This window comes from Aphelocoma coerulescens (assembly GCF_041296385.1).
Source record: "Aphelocoma coerulescens isolate FSJ_1873_10779 chromosome W unlocalized genomic scaffold, UR_Acoe_1.0 ChrW_unloc_scaf_1, whole genome shotgun sequence".
NCBI classification, from domain to species: domain Eukaryota; kingdom Metazoa; phylum Chordata; class Aves; order Passeriformes; family Corvidae; genus Aphelocoma; species Aphelocoma coerulescens.
Genome location: NW_027184080.1, coordinates 11,167,718 through 11,190,051, shown reverse-complemented (window position 1 = coordinate 11,190,051; position 22,334 = coordinate 11,167,718). Strand labels below are relative to the sequence as shown.

Sequence of the window (22,334 nt, the reverse complement as noted above, 5' to 3'; positions counted from 1 at the left end):
GTTATCACAGAGGTGTTACCACCATTTCTAATTGGCCCAGGCTTGGTCAGTGGCATGTCCATCTTCAGAGACACCTGTTACAGTACGGATACTGCAACACCCGTTTCAAACAATGAGGCCCATGGAAAGAAATATATATGGACTGATTCTTGATAGATGTTTCAGAGAGATGTTTATTTCCCCAGCCGCATGGCTGGAGCTCTGCCGAGGAACTGCCGCAATCACGGGACCCGAGGGTCCTTGCCCGCGCAGGGGAACACAAAACAACCAGTGGGGAACGAGGCTGACCAGGGGCTAGGGAAACCCTGTGCCTCCCCTCAGGGCCCCTCTCCCAGGACTACATGGCAGGGGAAAAGGGACCCCGACAGCCACCAGGGATTGGGTCTGCCGGGACATGGTGGAAGCTTCTACCAGCTTCTCACAGAAGCCACCCCTGTGGCCCCCCCACTACCAAAACTCAGGCCATGCAAACCCAGCACTGAAAAACACCTGAAAGACAATGCAGTCATTGGTCACAGCCATCATGGTTTCATGGGGAAGAAGGTCCTGCTTGCCAAATCTGATTTCCTTTTATGACATGGTAATCCACCTAGTTAATCAGAGGAAGACAGTTGATGGAATCTTTTTGGATTTCAGTAAAGCTTTTGATACTATTTCTCACAGTATCCTTCTGGACAAAATGTCCAGCATTCAACGGGATAAACATGTCATGCAATGGGTGAGTGTCATAGGTTAGCAAGGATAGTCCCGGAAGGGATGTCCTTGCTGAGGGGTGCTTACAGCTTCCTCTGGGACCTGATAGAACCTATCAGCTGACCAGTTTGAATATGGACAATTCTTTAAGCCACTTAAAGTTGTGACCGCCTCTGTGATCCACACTTAAGAATAGACAAACTCCCCCCCAAGCTCTCTCTCGTTTCCGGTGCTGGGGCAGGTGGCTGCAGGCCCCGTGCGGGGGCCAGCGGGCCCGGCCAGGCCCTGCTTGGGCCAGGCCGGGCCGGGCAACGGCCAGCCTGGAGCCATGGGCCTGTTCCAGCCGTGGAATTCCCCCCCCCCCCACTGCCTTGCCGTGGGCAACCAGAGAGGCTCGGAACCCCCCCCCTCTCCATTGCGGCCAAGATTTCAGCAAAACGGCACCTCTGTCCGGCAGAGGTCAGGTGACCAACAGCGATAAGCCACACAGCTGCAAGGCCGAGGTGAGATTAACCCTTTTATTGCTGTGAAGAGCTGAAAACCTGAGGGAAGAGAGAGAGAGGAGATGCTTAAAGCTGAAATTCTGTTGTGAAGCTATGATATATCAGAGTATCCCGTTGTAATTTCATGAAGATATGGGGGGTGGAGTGTTCAACTCGTAAGCAATAAGCAGATGCTGACGCAGCTGTAATTTCATGAGAAGTTTGGACAGGGAGAGATGAACCAGATGAGGACTGTTGCTCCAAACGGGAAAGGAGAAAAACCTCAGTTCCTAGAGATGCTCCCAGAGATAGTCTTAAAGATGAAGATAAGGAAGACCCTTTGCTCCCAGGGAAGGAGAAGGGCCTCTGTTTTTTTTGTTTCTGAATGGCTCAACCTTAAAATTGTACCCCAAAAAACTTCAAGAGTGGACCCTCGAAAGCAGTTGCGGGAAAAGCTGCAAGTCGGGGGAAGGGACTCACATTGCAAGCAGAGAGACTCCTCTTCCGAAATGGACTGAACAATATTTGGAAGTGGGTGGCTGTCTCGTTGTGATACTGTTTTCATAGCATGAGCAAGAAGAGACTTCTCTTTCTAAATGGACTGAACAAGGTTATTATGGAAGTAGTAAACAGACTGAACATCTTAAAGGTTGTCTTTTTATATTGTCAGTGGGAGAAGGGAGGAAGGTGGGGGGAGGAGGAGAGTTCTGAAGGTGGTATAAATTTTTTTTTTTCCCCTTTTCTTCTTTTAGGTCTGTTAATAAACTTCTTTATATTCTTTCAAGTTTGGTGCCTGCTTTGCATTTCTCCTAATTCTTATCTCACAGAAGATAAACAATAATGAGTATTTTAGACCAAACTACTACAGTGAGCAACTGGCTCACAGGTTGGGCACAAAGTGTTATAAGTGGATGAGGTTACATAAGGCTGGCTGGTCACTAGTGGGGTTCCACAGGGCTTCAGTGCTCTTCAACATCTTCATAGATGACTTGGATGCAGGACTCAAAGGGATACTAAGTTTTCAGGTGATACGAAGTTAGGAGGAGCTGTTGACTACCTTGAAGGCAGAGAGGCCCTGCAGAGAGACCTAGACAAATTAGGGGGCTGGGCAATCACCAACTGTATGAAGTTCAACAAAGGCAAGTGCCAGATTCTGTACCGGTGACAGAGCAACCCTGGATATACATACAGACTGAGAAATGAGAAGCTGGAGAGCAGCACCGCAGAAAGGGACCTGGGGGGTCCAGGTTGATGGCAAATTGAAGTCAGCCGTTTGCCCTGGCAGCCAGGAGGGCCAACTGTGTCCCAAGGTACATGAGGCACAGCATCGCCAGCCAGTTGGGGCAGGTGATGAGCCTAGAGGGGAAGCCATGCTAGAAGTGTCTGAGGTCACCTGGCTTGTTCAACCTGGAGAAGAGGAGACCGAGGGGAGACCTCATTGCAGCCTACAGCTTGATCTTGTCTCTGGTGACCAGTGATAGAACATAAGGCAATGGCATGAAGCTGTGGCGGGATGGAGTTGAGAATTGGAGGCACAAAAGGTGAATATCATGGTTTGAGCTAATAAAAATTTAATGGAAACCTCAATGAGAAAAGAAAATGAACAGTAACAGCTACAATATCTGCTCATTTCAGTGGGGTACCTTCTCAGGATGGCCAGAGGCTTTCCCATGTCTCAATAATCAAGCTATAGAGGTTGCTAAAATTCTGCTAAAGGAAATAATTCCTAGGTTTGGGATCCCCAAAGGTCTATCCTCAGATAATGGACCCCATTTTATTTCAGAGGTAGTTCAGCATGTATAAAATTTTCACGGAATGAAATGGGATTTGCACACTCCCTGGAGATTGCAATCAAGTGGAAAAATAGAATCAATCAGAATCTTTAGAGCTAAGGGGATGGAAATTTTGCAGAAAATAAACCCTGTTGTGTTCCAGCTGGTCCTCATAGGTCAGAGGGGCTGGGTGCAGCTGGGTTTAATTTCTGATTAGAACCAATTCAATACTATAAGTCTGGTCACGTTCAATAAGATCCCAAATGCACAAATAGTGTAGGTTACACTGTAAGTCTGGTCTCATTCTCGATCATATATTCACCAATAGTGCAGTATACCAGTTTGACATTACAAATTTGATTGTGTTCAATAAGAACTTCTACGATCACAGATTCACAAGTAGTGTGGTTTATTGAAGCAACAGATTATAGATTCTTCTTAGACAGATGGTGATAAATTCACTAGATCTACAAAATATAAGTGTATAGCACTATATTCAAGTGTTCTCAGGTATACGCTGACATAGATGCACAAATCTTACCAAAGAGGTATCCCTGCTCTGAGGAGGAGAGAGGAGAAAGCCCATCAACTTGTCTGCTGTGAGAAATGAGACAACTCTTAGTTAAAAATTAAAACAATTTATTAAAATGGAAAAATTGAAAAATTACAAAAATTATCAAAATATAAAAATTTGGGATCCTATGGCTCGGTAGATGGTATGCCCCAGGAGCGCAGGGATTCTTGATCTTCTGGCTGAAACAGCACTGGACCTCAGGTAGAGAAAAAAAGGGCTTGCAGTGCTAGGCTGGTCAAAAAAAATATATTTCTAAAGGCTCCTTAAAAGGAGTAGGTTTTTCCAGCACTGAACTCCTCAGCAGGCTGGAGAGAAAAAAGGGCGTGTCTTTCTCTTGCTCGTTGTTTTATAGCCTTTGCTCCGCCCACAGTCTGCCCACAGCCCGCCCACAGTCCGCCCCTTTGGTTTAAGGTGATTGGTGTTTTCCCTTTGACAGATTATCTCTGTCCACCAATGGCTCATCCTTGTCAGAGGGGTGGTATTCGCTGAGAGAAGGGTCATTAAAATTCAGGTTGCTATGGTACTTGCCTACAGGGCAATGGCTATGGGGGCTGGGCTGTTTGTTGGAACTGGGGTTTTGAAATCTGCCTTGGAACCAAAGTACAAGTAAAAACATAAAAAAAATACATCCAACACATCTTAAAACACTTGTAAAAGTATACAGTAAACACAGGAAAGATAACTCTTATGGTGTACAAGTGATTAATGGAACTTAATTTTTGGTACCTGGGCTGATGGGTTAATTTTAACATTCAATTTAAAAATATTTAACTCAAAATTAATTAATGAAAGCCCTTAATATGCAAAGACCAAGCACAAATAGGGATTTCATGTATGACATCTGCAAGGTGGTCATATTCTCATTCTTGGGAGCAGTGGAGATGAGACTGCAGTGAAATATCCTGTTACTGCCATCATAAATGGGGGAAGGCAGTCACTTTATATGTAAATTAGGGATATCAAGAGTAACAAAGAGAGACACTACAAAGGCTGTAGATCTTGCACAAGGGCGGAACAGAACTGTGATGCCTTAATATCACTTCCTCTTTCACCTGGCCAATTGCAGGGATAAGGGTAATCCAGCATCTGCCCGACAACCTATCAGCCCCATCAGTAGGCTATCACGCTCACATTAATCTCTTCAACACATATTTTATGACATATCTCATGGCTGTAGGCCTTATTCCTACCGACTCTCAAGAGGCAAATCACAAAATTATGTCAGGAAACACAGCTTAAATGGGTGGAGGTTTTACCTATTTTATTGATGAGAATCAAGATAACTCTATGGGTTAGAGAGGGAGGAAGTCCCTTCGAAGTATTATATGGAAAACCATATCCTTTCAGGAAATCAAACTGACCAAATGCACTTTGAAGGGGAGGGAATTATGAGAAATTATTTGCTGTCTCTTTCTCAGGCATTGCCCTCCCTGCACGGGTATCTCAACCAGTGGGCTCCACTTCTTCTGGACTCTCCAGTGCATTATTTCAAACCTGGAGACTTGTTCTACATTCAAACTTGGAAGGTTGAGCCATTAATGGAAAAGTGGAAAGGATCTTATTTGGTACTTTTAACAGCCTACGCAGCAGTAAAGGTTGAAGGAATTAGCTCTTGGATTCACTATTCGAGACTGAAGATAGCTTCTCTGGATCACCAGTGGATATTGACAGCATTGGGGCCATTAAAAAATGAAACTACACAAGAACCTTATCTAATAAATTGCACCTGGGAATCTGAATCCCCTTGAATTAGAAACCTTGAATTAGACTGTCCTTAAGGACTATTGTTATTGTTGTATGTATTAGTGATATTGCTACCTATAGCTATAGTGGTAATCTATAAAAATATTAGGTTACTTAAGCCTAGAAATGTTAATGATTAATCTGATAAGGAAAGTAAAACTATTACATGAAGTACAAAGTGATGATACATCCTTAGGTTTTGCTGAAGTATGGAAGTTATGGAGAGGCAGTTGGGAAGCTGAGCGGAAAGCACCGCAGGTATGGACATCTTGACCTTAGTGGGTCAGAAGCCATGGGAGCGGCAGACAGGTCTTTGAAGGATTGAGTAGAAGGAACGTCATGTATTACATAGTGCTTTGCTTTAGAGAAATCATGCAAGACGGTAGTTAATTAATGTTGCTAGGAAACACGAATGTTGCGTTCTTTACTAAGGTAATGGAAAGTTTTGTTTAAAGGCTATAAGAGTATATAAGCCATGCTGTAGAAACAATAAACTGCTTTTGCTTGCATCAAGCTGCATCCCATCTTTCAATCGCCGACAAATGGTGCTCCCGTGTGAGGATGCGAACACCCACCTAATCTGAGCGGCTGACGGCAAGCCCCACAGAACTTAAGTGATGCTGAGAGGAAGCAGGAGCCGGCTGGCAAAGAATCCCTTTAGGATAAGGAGGTGAGCTGAGGGGAACATGGGTAACGGAATGTCTGCCCAAGAATGAGACGTTTTTGAACTCATGACTAAATTACTAGAAAAGCATGGCAAACTCCTGTGTTTGCATGACCTAAAAGTCATGCTGAAATGGAGAGCGTCCAAGCTGCCCGGGGTTACCTCGACTACAATTTTCACTAAAGAACTGTATGATGAAGTGGGAGTCAAGTTATGGAATTGTGCAACAAAAGGGGATAAGGAGGTTGCAAATATGCTTCCCTCCTGGAGAGTGATTTATGAGACTATGACGGCCCAGGAGAAATCCCATGCCAAAGTTAAAGAGAATACATCTTGCTCTGCCTCCGCGGAGGATCCTGGAAGCTTAATACAATCGGAGGGTGATGCATCTCCTCCTGTACAGCCCTCGAACCCCCCTCCTGTGGGAAAGCCAAAAGGGGGTCCCTTGCGATCTGTAAGGGCATTCACCGCAGGGTACTGCCCCAACGATAGCAAGCAGGAGCAAGAAGATCCCTTTGATCCCGGATCTATTGACCCTGAGAGGGAACCGGACCTTTATCCCCCTGATCGCCATGACAATTGGGCTCATTTGAAATGGGAGGCGCTGAAAGAGGGGGATCTGGACATTGCGGAGAAAATTGTAGCACCTGTCCTTTATCAGGGAAAAAAACAACAGAACCCGCAATGGGAGCCAATGTCTTTTTCCGTAATTAAAGAGCTCGGTCGAACCGTGACAGAGCATGGTTTAAGCTCTCCATATTTCAAGAGTTTGCTGTCTTCTGTGTTTAATGCTTATGTTATGACCCCTCATGATTTAAAATCGCTTGCTCAGCTTTTGCTAACCCCCACGCAATACCCTCAGCGGGAAACTGAGTGGCAGAAAGGATTACAAGCCATAATAATCGGGCTTTAGTAACCCTTATGCTTAATCACCTTATGGGGACAGGGCCTCATACGGATCTTGCAGCCCAAGCTTGGGACTGCCCTAGAGAGGCCCTTGAAGCAGCCTGTGAAGCGGCATGCTTAGCCCTTCTTAAAGTCCCTGATACACAGAAGCCACAGAAAGCGTTTACAACTATTGTGCAAGAATCTCGTGAACCTTACATGCAGTTTATTGATCGCCTTAAGCAAGAGCTTGAGCACCAGGCTGAACACCCTGAAGCTCGTGAAATTTTGCTTTTAAAGCTTGCTGTTGAGAATGCGAACAAGGACTGTAAGAAACTTCTTAAGTCATTGCCTAATCAAAATCCAACCTTGGTTGAGATGCTTGAAGTGTGCAATTGCATTGGCATAGTAGAGCATAAATATGAGGCAATGGCTGCCACTTTTGCAGCCCTTAAAGGCCCCTCCCGGGCTCTGGCAGTTTGCTTTGGCTGTGGCAAACCTGGTCACTTGAAAAAAGATTGCTTTGCCCTGAGAGGGACTAAACCTGAAACCCCTGCCATGTGTCCCAGTTGTTGCAAAGGCCGTCACTTTGCTAATCAATGTCATTCTAAGTATGATTTTGAAGGTCGTCCGATCCAGGGAAACCGGACCCAGAGCGCGGCACAGACACAAATGCCTCAGCCATCGCAGACACCCCAAGGAGAGGAGGACCGCCTCAAGTCTTCGCCCAGCAACTGCAGGCAGCGCCCGATTGGACCTGGCTACCTCAGTCACAGGAACGTTGTTAGACTCTTCTGTTCATTTACTCCCTACAGGAATTTTTGGGCCCCCAGGACCCCAGAGAAGTGCCTTGCTTTTAGGGAGATCCTCAACCACCCTTTCAGGACTTTTTGTTCTCCCCGGGGTTATTGACTCAGACTTTGTAGGAGAAATCAAAATCATGGCTTGGACCCCTCTCCCACCTTGAACAGTTCCTTAAGGAACCTGCATTGTGCAGCTGATTCTTTTCCTACACGAATCGCAACCCCCTGTAGAGGAACACAAAGAAAGAGTGGGAGGATTTGGTTCCACGGGAACCCTACAAATTTTATGGGTACAGGCCCTTTCAGATGCCCTACGTGTAAATGTACCCTGTCACTATGAGGACACCAAGTTACGCTTACCGGTATTTTAGATACCGGGACTAATGTGACTGTCATTTCTCAAGCCAAGTGGCCTCCTGCTTGGGCCCTCACGGAAGTACCCCAAGCCCTCACTGGGATTGGGGGAAGCAGTTTCTGTTATCAAAGTCACCATCTAAATCAAGTGATGAGACCAGAGGGCCACACAGCTTCTATTAAACCATTTGTTTTACCCATACCCATGGTGTTATGGGGACGTGATTTACTTTCCCAATGGGGTCTAAAAATTTGGTCTGATTTTTGACGGGGACCATTGTGGTGGGTGACACCCTGAAATTAACCTGGAAAACTGAGAATCCTATCTGGGTGGATCAATGGTCCCTGTCCCAAACCAAATTGCGCGCACTTACTGACCTTGTACAAGAACAGCTTCAAAAGGGGCACATTGTCCTCTCCATGAGTCCTTGGAACTCGCCTGTGTTTGTTATTCAAAAACAAACTGGCAAGTGGCGCTTGCTCCATGACCTTTGCAAAATTAATGCTGTTATAGAGGACATGGGAGCCCTTCAACCCGGTCTCCCATCTCCTACCATGATCCCTCGAAATTGGCATTTGACAGTTATTGATTTGAAAGATTGCTTTTTTACCATTCCTTTGCATCCTGATGATGCTCCTAAATTTGGTTTTTCTGTCCCAAGCACTAACATGCAAGAACCCTTGCAAAGATATCATTGGGTTGTCCTACCACAGGTAATGAAGAATAGTGCTACTATTTGTCAGTGTTTTGTTGCAAGGGTCCTCAGTCCCATCTGCCAGAAAATGCCTGATGTTCTCCTGTATCATTACATGGATGACATTCTCATAGCGGCAGAGAAACAAGAGGTTATGGAGGAAGCCCTAGCCCTTGTCATTGCTACTGTAATTCAAGCGGGACTTTGTGTTGCTCCCGAAGAAATCCAGCTCCAACCCCCTTGGAAATACCTTGGCTAGCATATCAGGACCCAGACTATTGCCCCTCAACCTTTACAAATTCAATCAGACATTCGAACCTTACATGATGCCCAAAAACTTTTGGAAACCATTAATTGGGTTCATCCTTTGTTAGGAATTTCCAATGCATATTTGAGCCCTTTGTTTGCTTTGCTAAAAGGGGAATCAAATCTTTTGTCGCCTCAGCAGCTTACACCCAAGGCTTCCCAAGAACTACAACAAGTAGCTGATGCTATTTCAAACCGCCAAACGGCCCGATGGGCCCCGAGTTACCTTTTGCTTAATAATTCTTAACCCAGATAAGCAACTCCATGCCTTGATTGATCAGTGGGGTTCTAATGTGCCAGACCCTTTGCTGATTATAGAATGGATTTTTTGTCACACCATATGTCTAAGACCATAAGCACTCAACATGAAATGATTGCCTTGCTCATTGTAAAAGCCCGACAAAGATTAACCACACTTGCAGGTGTGGATCTTCGTTTGATCTGTTTACCTATTATTTCTGTTTATTTGCAGTGGTTGTTGCAGCAGTCCGAAATGTTTCAAATGGCTCTGGCTGATTTTTCTGGACAACTTTCTTCACATCCCCCAAAGCACAAGCTAGTGGCAGCCAGTTTTAATCTCCTAATGTGACCCAAAAGAAGTGAAATTCCCTTGCATGCTTTAACTGTCTTTACAGATGGATCTGGCCACATGCACAAGTCGGTATTACTTTGGTGGAACACAGAATCTGACCGGTGGGATTCAGATGTTGCTACTGTTTCAGATTCTCCTCAAATTGTTGAATTAGCAGCTGTTGTGTGAGCCTTTCAGCAATGGCCTATCCCTTTTAACTTGATTACAGATTCTGCTTATGTTGCAGGGATCGTTGAGAGGGCTGAAGCTGCCGTACTGAAGGAAGTGTCTAATGCAGAATTGTTTCAATGGTTACAACAATTTGTTTTCCTTTTAGATTCTAGGCAACAGCCTTACTTTGTAATGCATGTTCGCTCTCACACTGCTTTGCCTGGTTTTACCGCAGAAGGAAATTGCCAGGCAGACTTACTTACTTTACCCGTTCAAGTATTGCCTGACCGATTTTCCCAAGCAAAACTTAGCCATTCTTTTTTTCATCAAAACGCTGCCGCGCTGGCACGCACTTTTGATTTGACTAATTGCCAAGCCTCCAGCATTGTTGCTGTATGCCCTGACTGCCAGAGGCACTCCTTTCCCTCCGTTGCAGGACGTGTTAACCCTAGAGGACTCCAAAGCCTTCAATTGTAGCAAACGGATATCACTCATTTTTCAGAATTTGGTCAACTCAAATGCATCCACTCCTCCATAAACACCTTTTCAGGTGCGTTATTTGCATCCTGTCATACAGGAGAGGTGGCAAAAGAAGTTTGCCGCCACTTTGCGAGTGCTTTTGCAGTACTAGGCATTCCCTTGCAAGTCAAAACTGACAATGGCCCAGCATTTACTTCCCAGAGTGTTGCAAATTTTCTTGCCCGATGGGGAGTGATGCATGTCATGGGGATTCCCCATTCTCCGATGGGCCAATCTATAATTGAAAGAGCCCATGCTTCACTTAAGCGTCTTTTGCTACAACAGAAAGGGGAATGGGGAATGCCACCTCAGCCGAGTGATTACGGAAGGTGTTGTATGTTTTCAATTTTTTAAACTGCTCATTAATGGATCCTAACCCTCAAATTGTAAGGCACTTTAGCAATAATTCTAAACTAGAAGTCAAACAAAAGGCCCCAGTGCTCATTAGAGATCCAGAATCAGGTAAGGTTCTGGGACCATACCCTCTTGTCACATGGGGAAGAGATTATGCTTGTGTCTCCACAGAGAATGGTCTGAGGTGGATCCCAGACAAGAACGTGAGACCATTCCGAGAATCTGTGAACATCTCTCCTACATTGGACCCTGACCACCCTCGCTCTGGCACTTCATTCCCGGCTTTGCTTTCTTAGACCACCGATTCTCAGTGTATTCATGCCAGCATTCAAGCCCTCCAAAACACTGTCACTAAAGTGAAAGTTGTTAGCGATGGAGACTGGTTTGAGCAACTGTTTGGAGGGTGGGGGCTTACTGCCTGGCTTAGAAGCTTGTTAAAAATAAGAATTTATGTTTTTGGTATGTTGCTGCTTTTAATGATTTGCTTGCCATGTTTTCTGCAGTGTGTTCATAAATTGTTAGATAAGTCTATGAAAAGAATTTGAATAGTCCAACAGAAAGGGGGAGATATGGAGAGGCAGTTGGGAAGCCGAGCAGAAAGTACCGCAGGTATGGACATCTTGACCTTAGTGGATCAGAAGCCATGGAAGCGGCAGACAGGTCTTTGAAGGATTGAGTAGAAGGAACGTTATGTATTACACTGTGCTTTGCTTTAGAGAAATCATGCAAGACGGTAGTTAACTAATGTTCTGGGAAACATGAATGTTGTGTTTTTTATTAAAGTAATGGAAAGTTTTGTTTGAAGGCTATAAGAGTATATAAGCCATGCTGTAGAAACAATAAACGGATTTTGCTTGCATCAACCTGTGTCTCGTCTCTCAATCGCTGACAGAAGTGGCTTACAGCTTGGTTACCAGAACTGGGGAGTTGGTTTAGGAGAATAATAGGACTAATTGTTATAGTGGTACTAACATTTGTCTGTATAATCCATTGTTGCTCTTTTTGTGTACCACACTTTCAGAACACTGTTGGGATCTCCTCCCCCCGCCATGTAGCCCTGGGAGAGGGGCCCTGAGGGGAGGAACGGGGTTTCCCTAGCCCCTGGTCAGCCTCGTTCCCCATTGGTTGTTTTGTGCTCCCCTGCGCGGGCAAGGACCCTCGGGTCCCGTGATTGCGGCAGTTCCTCGGCAGAGCTCCGGCCATGCAGCTGGGGAAATAAACATCTCTGAAACATCAACCAAGAATCTATTCAAATATATTTCTTTTCCACGGGACTCCTGGTTTGATACATTGTGTTACAGAATCCCCACTGTAACAAATGGTAGAGAATTGCCGGCAAGACACCAATCCCTAAGGACAGGAAATTCGTGAGTAAAAACCACTCTAGATCTCTCTCTTCCCACCTTGGTTTGGATATTCTCTCTGGACTATGGAAGAATCGTGGGAAATGTGGCTTTCTGAGCCACAGAAAAAAATGTATCTAGAAGTTAAAGGAATCCTTGAACAACAAAACAAGAAAGTATTGGAAACAGGAGATCTAGAACATTTTTTTAACTGGCTTTTCAAAAATTTCTTCTATATTTCTCGAGATTTACTTTTTGATATTAGTCCTCCTGGAGTTCCTCTGGCTTGTCACGGGTGTTTTTGGCACGAGATCTTGTTGGAGATGAAGGATCAAACAGAACATGCATTAGTGATTGAACCCTTGCGTGGATCCCTCGTGGTCAATGAAGCTATTCAGGAGCATTTATACAGTCCTATTACCCCCAGAGCAGAGGATGGCCATAGTCCCGCGGCCGAGGCTGCGCGGCCGCCATCCCAGGAGCGCATGACTGCAGCCGTGCCAGTGGAGGTGCCTGCGCTGGATGCTCCTGGCCCCCTCGGGAGCGCGCGCCTTATCGCAGACCCCATCCCTGTCTCGGGGTCCCTGGCCGCGCGACTGCGAGGGAGGGAGCGACGCCGCAGGCGCCTCGGGTGCCGTGGGCCACGTGCAGCAGAGAGGCAGCCCCCACGAGCAGCCAGGAACCAGGGGTCAGCGTGGAAGCCCGCTCTGAGCATACGGCTCGAAGAGCCCTGTGGAGAGAGAAGCAGCGGTTTCCACAGCGACACGAGAAGCTGTGCAGCACAGCGCAGAGCCAAAACGGGGCCACTCTCAAAGCAGCGTGGAATTGGCGGAGCGGAACCACTCACAGGGCATGGGGCTGGCGACGATGGCAGCGCGGGGCCGCGCAGAGCCCAGACGCGCCAGAGCAGCGCCCCTCAGAGGGTGCAGAGCAGCTGCAATGCCGGGGCCTGGCCGAGAGGTCGCAGTCAGCAAGGCAGCAGCCACACGGGACCAGCAGCCACGACAAACACGCAAGCACGTGATAGGAGAAGTTCTAGCAACGAAAGTCACAGGAACTGTGAAATGGTACAATGTAAAAAACAACTATGGATTTATAACACGAGATGATACAGGGGAAGATTTAGTCATCCATAGAACTGCTATTAAAAGGAATAACCCTAAAAATTACCTGCAAAGTGTAGGAGATGGGGAAGTTGTACAATTTGATATAGTACAAGGAAAGAAGGGTTTACAAGCAGCGAATGTTACTGGGCCTGGAGGTAATCCAGTCAAAGGCAGCCATTATGCACAAAATTATAAACAATATCCATCCCAGCAGCTTCCCTACCCACAGCCTAATTTCCCCTTTTACCCTATACCCAATATGAACCCTTTCCTAAGTTTACCCAATCCCCAGTTTATTCCTAATCCGTTTTTCACCCCATGGCTTCCTTATACAATTCCCTTTCTCTACAATTCCTCTCCGATGCCAAGGGGGGGATGAAAAGGGGGAGGGAAAAAATTAAACCCTCTCCTGCCTCAGTTTCCCCACAAAGCATGCTCAGAGAGTTCTGTCTCCCTTCTGTCAGCCCTAAGATGTTCCACAGAATCTGTTTGGACATTTAAAGACTCAGGAGGGTGGCTTGTTTTGTTTTGAAACTGTTCTTGTTATGTTTTTCCAGTTGTTTTCATTCTCCTTTTATTAAAATAAAACGGGTGAGATGTTGGGGTCTCCTCCCCCCGCCATGTAGCCCTGGGAGAGGGGCCCTGAGGGGAGGCACGGGGTTTCCCTAGCCCCTGGTCAGCCTCGTTCCCCATTGGTTGCTTTGTGTTCCCCTGCGCGGGCAAGGACCCTCGGGTCCCGTGACTGTAACAGTTCGTCGGCAGAACTCCGGCCATGCGGCTGGGGAAATAAACATCTCTGAAACATCAACCAAGAATCTGTCCATATATATTTCTTTTCCATGGGACTCCTGGTTTGATATAGGTGTGTTACAGTAATCTCCACTGTAACAGAACACTTCTCCTCCCCCCACCTTTCTCCCTTGTCCCAGTGACGATGTAAAAAGACAACCCTTGAGATGTTCAGTCTGTTTGCCACTTCCATAATAACCTTGTTCAGTCCATTTAGGAAGAGGAGTCTCTCTTGCCCATGCTATGAAAGCATTATCACAACGAGACAGCTACCTGGCTTGGTTCTCTGCTCGCATGGGAGTCCCTTCCCAGGACTTGCAGCTTTTCCCACAACTGCTTTTGAGGGTCCACTCTTGAAGTTTTTGGGGTACAACTTTAAGGTTGAGCCGTTCAGAAACAAAAATTCTCTTCACCCATCTCTGGGAGCATTTCATCTCTAAGAACAGAAGCCCTTCTCCTTCCCTGGGGGCAAAGGGTCTTCCTCATCTTCATCTTTAGGACTATCTCTGGGAGCATCTCTAGGAACTGAGGTTTTCTCCTTTCCCATTTGGAGCATGTTCTGGTTTGGCCAAATTTAGAAATATATCCTCTGAGAGAAGGCACAACCACCCCTCCCCCACCAGGTTCGGGAAAAAATGAATTTTCTTCGAAGGAAAGTGAAGGAGATAAAACTATTTATTTAACAAACACACAGGAAAGGAAAATAATGCTAAATAATAAAATCTCTCCCTGTGGAGGAAAAACCTGGGAAAGTGTTAGAGTCCTCCCTTTGGTCTCCTCGGAGCTGGGGCTTGGCCCAGGGCCAGGCCCTCTGTGCCTGGTGGAAAGTCCTCCTGATGTGCTCTGATGTTAAAGCAATCAAGCAGTCCAGTAGAAAAGGGAGAAAATCTGAAATTCCAGGGAAGGAAAAATTCAAATCTCAGTCTCTCTCTGGAGAACAAAGCAGCTGAACCACTGGCCAAAAAAACTGTCCTAAGAGCAGCCAGCTGGGTGCTTCCTCCCTCCCCTACCACAGCTGGGAAACAAATTGCTATTTGTGTGTGACCTTGAACACGCTGCAAACTGCTTTGAAAAAGTTTTGCTCAGTTTTTTTCCTTCCCCCTCTCAGGCTCAGTTTAGAGGCATAGAAAGGCACAGGAATTAATTTCTGGACATAGGCAGCGATATGGGATACACATCATAAGGTCACCCCAACACAGAGCAAAAGTCCTCATCGCTTCCATCTCTCCCTGTTCAAATTTCTCATGAAATTACAGCTGCGTCAGCATCTGCCTATCTCAGCACAGGTGCTTTTGCTCACAAGTACAAGTTGAACACTCCACCCCCCATGCCTTCATGAAATTACAATGGGTACTCTGATACAGGTATTCTGATACATCATAGCTTTACAACAGAACTTCAGCTTTAAGCATCTCCTCTTTCTTCTCCCTCAGGTTTTCAGCTCTTCACAGCACTAAAAGGGTTAATCTCACCTAGACCTTGCAGCTGGAATTTCGCTCATCGCTGTTGGTCACATGATCTTTTGCCAGACAGCAGTGCAGCTTCAGCTGAATCTTGGCCGCACTGGGGGGGGGGAGTTGAAGCCAGGCCGCTCCGTCTGCCCACAGCAAGGCCATGGGGGCGGTTCTGTGGGTGGAACAGGGCCCATCGGCTCCAGGATTGCTGTGGCCTGGCCCAGCCTGGCCAGAGCAGGGCCTGGGCTGGGCCCGCTGGCCCCCCGCATGGGGCCTGCAGCCACCTGTCCCAGCACTGGAAATGAGAGAGGGCTGGGGGGGGGGGGTGTCTATTCTTAAGTGTGTATCACAGAGGCAGTCACAATTTTAGGTGGCTTAAAGAATTGTCCGTATTCAAACTGGCCAGCTGATAGGTTCTGTCAGGTCACAGAGGAAGCTGTAAGCACCCCTTTGCAAGAACATCACTTCCGGGACTATGCTTGCTAACCCATGACATTTATATATTTATATTTTATAAATTTTAATATATATAATAATATATATATATTTATATATATATATATTTTATATATTATAAAAGCTAGACAGGATTTTTGGGAATGACAATTAGCCAAACATCTCATAAGAACTAAGCAAAACTTTTTAGCAGATAATGAATGGCAAGAAAGGGAAGCAACAAAATGAACTATGCTAAAGAAATGGCATGAAAGTGAGACTTGAAGAAAAAGAAGTATTTTTAAACAAGTCTCAAAGGGGGGATGTGTTGTATACATAATATACTTTTATCTCTGTAGATAGCTACCTGAAACTAGGAGAATCTGAGAAGCAAGAGCAGGATTATACCATAAATGCAATCAACAAGGAGATAACATAGTAATAAGCTGCTGATAAAGCCAAAGAATTTTTTTTGAACTTTGTGTTAACCTTTAGTCATTAATATATGAAATTAAAATACCCACCCATCAGCTTTAATTGTCCCTTACTCACATAAGCTCCTTCCCCAGAGCAAGCACTCTAAAATACTTGTGTGCTGGATCTTTAGACAGAGATGAAGGAAGGTGAAGTCAATGGCTTTAGGTTGTTTTACATATGGGAAATGTTGATTTTTCACTGTCGGAAGTGTATAAATACAGAGAGCTGGCATACTGAGGGTGAGTCAGCTTTGTGGATTCACCACCCATCTCTGCACTGACATGTAATAAACAAAAAACTCAGCTCTGTGTCTAGATTGGCTTCTTGCACACCGGGTGAATGAACCCTACTTTTAGAACAAAACCACTATGAGCTGCAATGGCCACTGTCTTGGGGTGATTTTTTGTTAATACTGTATTCCCCTATCATCTGCTTTATGCCCAGAAATGGGTCCCATAGCTTTAAACTGGGTCCAGGGGGAGAGGGGGATCTGGGGGAATTCTTCCACGCCGTTTGTGTTTACTCCCCTGGGGTGCTTGGCCTTGCAGTGGGGAGTTAGTTACATTTTTGCTTTTAGCTAGCTTGGTTTTGTTAGCTGAGGCAAGAAGTTTACCCGGGACTGCATATAGCAATCCTCTGGTGACTTCTGTAGCAATCCTCTGGTGACTTCTGTGGCTTCTTCTGGAACTGTTTGGCTTAGCTTTGATCTGAGAACCACACCATCAGTGGGAGCCGGATGCCACAGACTGGCGGGGAGGCCACGGGACACTGCATCCCGGCTCCAGACCTTGGGAGAAGCCGAGCCAGCTAAAGAAAGAACTCTAAATCCACCAGCTTTCTCCGCAGCGAGGAGGTTTAATATTTAACAGTTATTCCTTTTTTCCTGTGCTCTGCGGGCACTTTATTTGTTAAATAAACAGGGTTTTTTTCACTTTCATCCAAGAAATTCCTTTCCTATCGGTGGGAGGGGAGTGCCGAAACTTCTTTTCTTTAGAGGAAACGTTCATTCCACAGCGTTTTCCTCCTAAAATTGTCTCAAAACCAAGATAGTCACACAGACCTCCTGCTGCACCATCCTAAATGCCTTCTGACTGGCCGCCTATGGGGAAGCTTCCCCCCACAGCCACTCCACAGCCAGCAAAGTGTCCTCAGGACAGATGCTTCCAACAGGAAGGTTACTCTAGCTGGGAACAAGGCCCAGCACAACCAACAGGGAGGTGGCAGGAAACAAGAAGCCAGGTGCATTGATGGCTTATTATGTTATAAACAAGCATTTGAATCATTCAGCTTTGTAAAAAAAACCCAAAAAACCAAAAATCCAAACAAACCAACCCACAACACAAGTACTAGGCACATCTTTGTTAACAAAATGGACTTTATATCTTATAATAGTAATCAACTGGTAAAATATAGTTTATTTCCAAGTTTGTATTAAACACTCATATCAAAACAGCCCTGTATTTAAAAAAAAAATATTGCACCATCAGGATGAAATTTTTATCCATTACCTAGTGAGTTATAATGTATATGGTCAATCATGTTTATCCACATTTTTAAAAATTTTACAATACAAAGACAAGATAATTCAACATACTCCAGTGGGAATATAGACCAATTGGTACATTTGCATAAGTTGCCTCCTTACAATCCTGGCAGATTTCTCAGTGAAGTTTTGTTTCACAACCTATTGGCAGATACTAGTGTGATGCTAAAACATGATCTGCAAGATCAGTAAGAACATCTGAAGAAAGCAGTTTCAACAAGCAAGATCTACAAAGCATAGGAAAGTTACACAACAGACAACTGTTCTGGATTCAAAGAGCTTGTCAGTCTCCCTTTCTCCCTTCCCCCCCCCCCCCCCCCACTGTATAAGCTAATCCCCACAACAAACAAACAAAACAACCCAAACCCCACCCCAACTCTGTTCCATCAGGAAACTTTTGTCCATCAAAACTGATTTATCATACCAATAGAATTTACTTTAAATAAAGCTATACATACTGTACACTTCTGCCAAAAACTCTCTTCAGCTTTCAGATACTGAGACAAAATAATCAAGGTTGCCTTAATGCATGAGTGCCAAGAAATATATAAAAATTAAAAGATTTTTGCACCTTGTCACCTTGCACTTGTGGTCAGCATTACCAATTTGCAAGCCAGGACCAGATACCATTTACAAATATTTAGTTTAACATACACAAGAGACCCTTTCAGTGATTCCAAACCAATTCCAGATGAGAAATTACCACAATTTAAAAAAAACCCCTCTGCATTTGTTATATTGTACAATATTTACCAACTTCAAAATAAAAGGGTAACAAAAATGAGTACACTGATTTATTTAGTACATCAGAATAATTTATTACAAGACTTAAAAAGACCCCACATAACACAAACCCCCACTTAAGCAGGATTGGCAGCTGGTCTCATGTTGACATCTCAATCTCAGGAGTTTAAACCCAAACCATTATTTAAGAGAAATCTTCCACTTTGAGATACAGTAATACAACCTTGCATTATAGGGACGGTGTGTGACACTTGAGGATAAAGAACTGGAGTTGTAACATGTACCTATGTATTAGGCAGATGACATAATTTCCCAGTTCAGAACACAGTTACAGCAGCTCCAGGGCTTAAGCAGCTTTAAGTTTGTTCAAATTCTGTGCTGTGCATATTCATAACTGGAACCAGTTGGCCTGGATTAGACTATTCTTATAGGTGTAGCTAGCATTTTTCAGCTAGACATTGACAATAACTCGCATTCATTTTCAGGGTCAAGACTTTACTGGTCATAGTAATGCCTTATTTCTAGTCTCTAACCAGGAGAGCAATCTTCAAAAGTAAGTAGGTAATGAAGTTGACTTTGAAGAGAATGCTCATTGTTGAATGCAAATGTTTTATGACATAGCTTATTGTGCAATGTTTACATTAGTGCCAGATGAAAATGGAACTGTGAATAATTACATCCAGTTTACAAGAGATTAAGTGTTTTTGTGCAAGTATTAGCTAAGATCTTAATATTTAAGGTTCAATTTTGTTCTGAAAACACTGCAAAAACCATACCTGTGGTAGGATTTATGACATTGGTAACAGAAATCTACTGTTAAAAATCTTTTTAATCCCAAGCACAAGTAAAGGCTGGGCATAGAATGGATCAAGAATTAGCCCTGGGAGGACTGGGAATGGTTGTGGACAAGAAGCTCGATATAGAAACACAGAATGGTTGGGGTCAGAAAGGACCTTAAAGATCATCTACTTCCAACCCCCCTGCCATGGGCAGGGACACCTTCCACTAGACTAGGTTACTTGTAACCCCATCCAACCTGGCCTTGAACACTTCCAGGGATGGGGTGTCCACAACCTCTCTGGGCAACCTGTTCCAGTGCCTTACCACCCTTATAATAAAGAACTTCTTCCTAATATCTAATCTAAACCTGCTCTCCTTCATCTTAAGGCCATTCCCCCTTCTCCTATCACTGCATACCCTTGCGAAAAGACCCTCTCCATGTTTTTTGTCGGCTCATTCAGGTACTGGAAGGCTGCAATTAGGTCACCCCGAAGCCTTCTCTTTTCCAGGCTGAACAATCCCAATTCTCTCAGCCTCTCCTCATAGGAGAGGTGCTCCGTCCATCTAATCATCTTGGTGGCCTCCTCTGGACTTGCTCCAACAGGTCCATGTCCTTCCTGTGCTGAGGACCCCAGAGATGGACACAGCTCTGCAGGTGGGATCTCACCAGAGAGGGGCAGATTCCCCCCCCGCCCGTTGCCCATGCTGCTTTGGATGCAACCCAGGACACAGGAGGTTTCTGGGTTTGCAAGTGCACATGGCCGAGGCATGTCCAGTCTCTCATCCAACAGCACCCCCAAGTCCTTCTCAGCAGAGCTGCTCTCAATCTGTTCATCCCCCAGCCTCAATTGATCCTTGGGGTTTCCCCAACCCAGGTGCAGCACCAGCACTTGGTCTTGTTAAGCCTCATGAGATTCCCATGGGCCACTTCTCAAGCTTGTCCTGGTCCCTCTGGATGGCACCCTGTCCTTCAGGTGTGTTTCTGCACCATTCAGCTTGGTGTCATCTGAAAACTTGTTGAGGCTGCACTCAATCCCTTTGTGTCATTAATGAAGATATTAAATAACACGGGTCCCAATACTGACCAAATATGACCCATCAATGTGTGCTCACAGCCCAGAAAGCCAACCATGTCCTGGGCTGCATCAAAAGGAGGATGACCAGCTGGTCGAGGGAGGTGATTCTGCCCCTCTACTCTCTTCTTGTGAGATCCCACCTGGAGTCCTACATCCAGCTCTGGGGCCCTCAACACAAGAAAGACATTGACCTTTTAGAACAAGTCCAGAGGAGGCCACAAAGAAGATCAGAGGGCTGGAACACCTCCCTATGAAGACAGGCTGAGAGACTTAGGGCTGTTCAGCCTGGAGAAGAGAAGGCTTTGGGGTGACCTAATTGCAGCCTTCCAGTACCTGAAGGATCTGACAAAAAACATGGAGAGGGACTTTTCACAAGGGTATGCAGTGATAGGAGAAGGGGGAATGGCCTTAAGATGGAGGGCAGATTTAGATCAGATATTAGGAAGGAGTTCTTTTCTATGAGTGTGGTGAGGCCCTGGCACAGGTTGCCCAGAGAGGTTGTGGACACCCCGTCCCTGGAAGTGTTCAAGGCCAGGTTGGATGGGGTTACAAGTAACCTAGTCTAGTGGAAGGTGTCCCTGGCCATGGCAGGGAGTGGGAAGCAGATAATCTTTAAGGTCCTTTCCAACCCAAACCATTCTATGATTATACGATAAGCTGTCATGATCAGTTTTAAATGTTCAACTGAAAAGTTGGACTATTAATGCCACAATTTAAAAGGCAGAGTTAATTAAAAAGCCGGCTTGGAAAAACTTAAACCTATATATGTATTTTCAACTGCAATGCGAATTCTATAAAATATATAGCAAGGTAGCATATGATATAAACAGCTGTATCAAAGCATTAACATGTTTTTAAAAGTGAAAATTTTAGATTCTGGAATAGCATGCAAGAGGCCATAGAGCTGTGCTATTAACTACATGCACATGTTTATAAGGAACAGGATTGTCAGCCTGCAGTAGCAGTGGGGAACTGCTGTGCTGCTACCACACTGAGCTACTAAAACTGTGCAGATCAGGAACCTGCTGACAGTTCTCCTTTACAGACCCACATTTTGTTTCAGCCCACAGGGTGCCAAGTCTTCTCAGCATTAAGCCTCTCACCACTGTTGTGGCCTGAATTGTTCTACTTACAGTCCACAGAATTTCACCCTTAGTGCATTACAAAGCCCCTACATATATTTTAACCTGGTTGGATTTGCATGCATTTAATCAAATTTATCTGTTATTAAAAGTAGTATGTTATAATGCATTAAACTATTCTTTATCATTTACTGTCAAATAAGAGGAAAGAAACAGCAGTTTTAGCACATTACTGTTAGATGCTGACAATTCTGATCAACTAAGGCACAACTATAGATAATGATCAAGTCATTCTTAAGTCATTGAACTACATTTACTTACAGTGCGTTAGATATATGTATTACCAGTGGAAAAAAGCAAGAAGGCCAGCATAACTTAAATGTTTGAATTCTAATGTGCAATCAATGTAAAGTGTTATGAACACTGTCCCAAGGGCACATGACTTCCTATACCTGTATTATGCTATTGGACAGCGGATAATCGGAATTCACTCCAGCTTCAAAATAATATACATAACAGCCTATAATCATTCCAATCCCTCTGAAAATTGCATTCTGTGGCTAGTTTTTTCAGCACCTTCGTTAATTTAACTTGATTATAACTGGAAGCATCTATGATTTAGGCATGCTTATTGCTGTAAAAGAAATAAGCCCACTTTCAAAATTATTGTGCAAGTATTTTAATAAGATTTGCACACATCTCGAAGAATTCTATTGCATGACTCCCTGGTCTTGGAGTTAATTCAGCCTTAGAAGAATCAGTTAAAGAGGTCACTGATGGTGTAAGGGATATATCTGCAGATTTTCCCTGTGCATCACCATCTGAATCTTTTTGACAGGATCTACAGTTGCTTACAGAACCTGATCTCTGTGGAGTTGCAGTCCCAGATTTTGCTTCAGTAATTTCATCTGGGGGACAA

General features: G+C 44.8%; 1 protein-coding gene across 4 annotated transcripts in view; it reads right to left on the bottom strand.

Moving 5' to 3' along the window:
- LOC138102789 (5'-AMP-activated protein kinase catalytic subunit alpha-1-like) overlaps nucleotides 1–22,334 on the bottom strand; it is a 124,191-nt gene that overhangs the window by 2,231 nt on the left and 99,626 nt on the right. Inside the window, exon 10 of one of the 4 annotated variants that reach the window (XM_069000555.1) lies at nucleotides 12,149–12,659. The exons of 2 other annotated variants lie outside the window; for them this stretch is intronic. In XM_069000555.1, coding sequence (XP_068856656.1) covers nucleotides 12,619–12,659 — 41 coding nt within the window. In that variant the 3' untranslated portion in view covers nucleotides 12,149–12,618. Of the gene's footprint in view, nucleotides 1–12,148; nucleotides 12,660–20,906; nucleotides 22,324–22,334 lie in introns of those variants that run through there. One more of the 4 variants, XM_069000552.1, reaches the window with a different exon arrangement.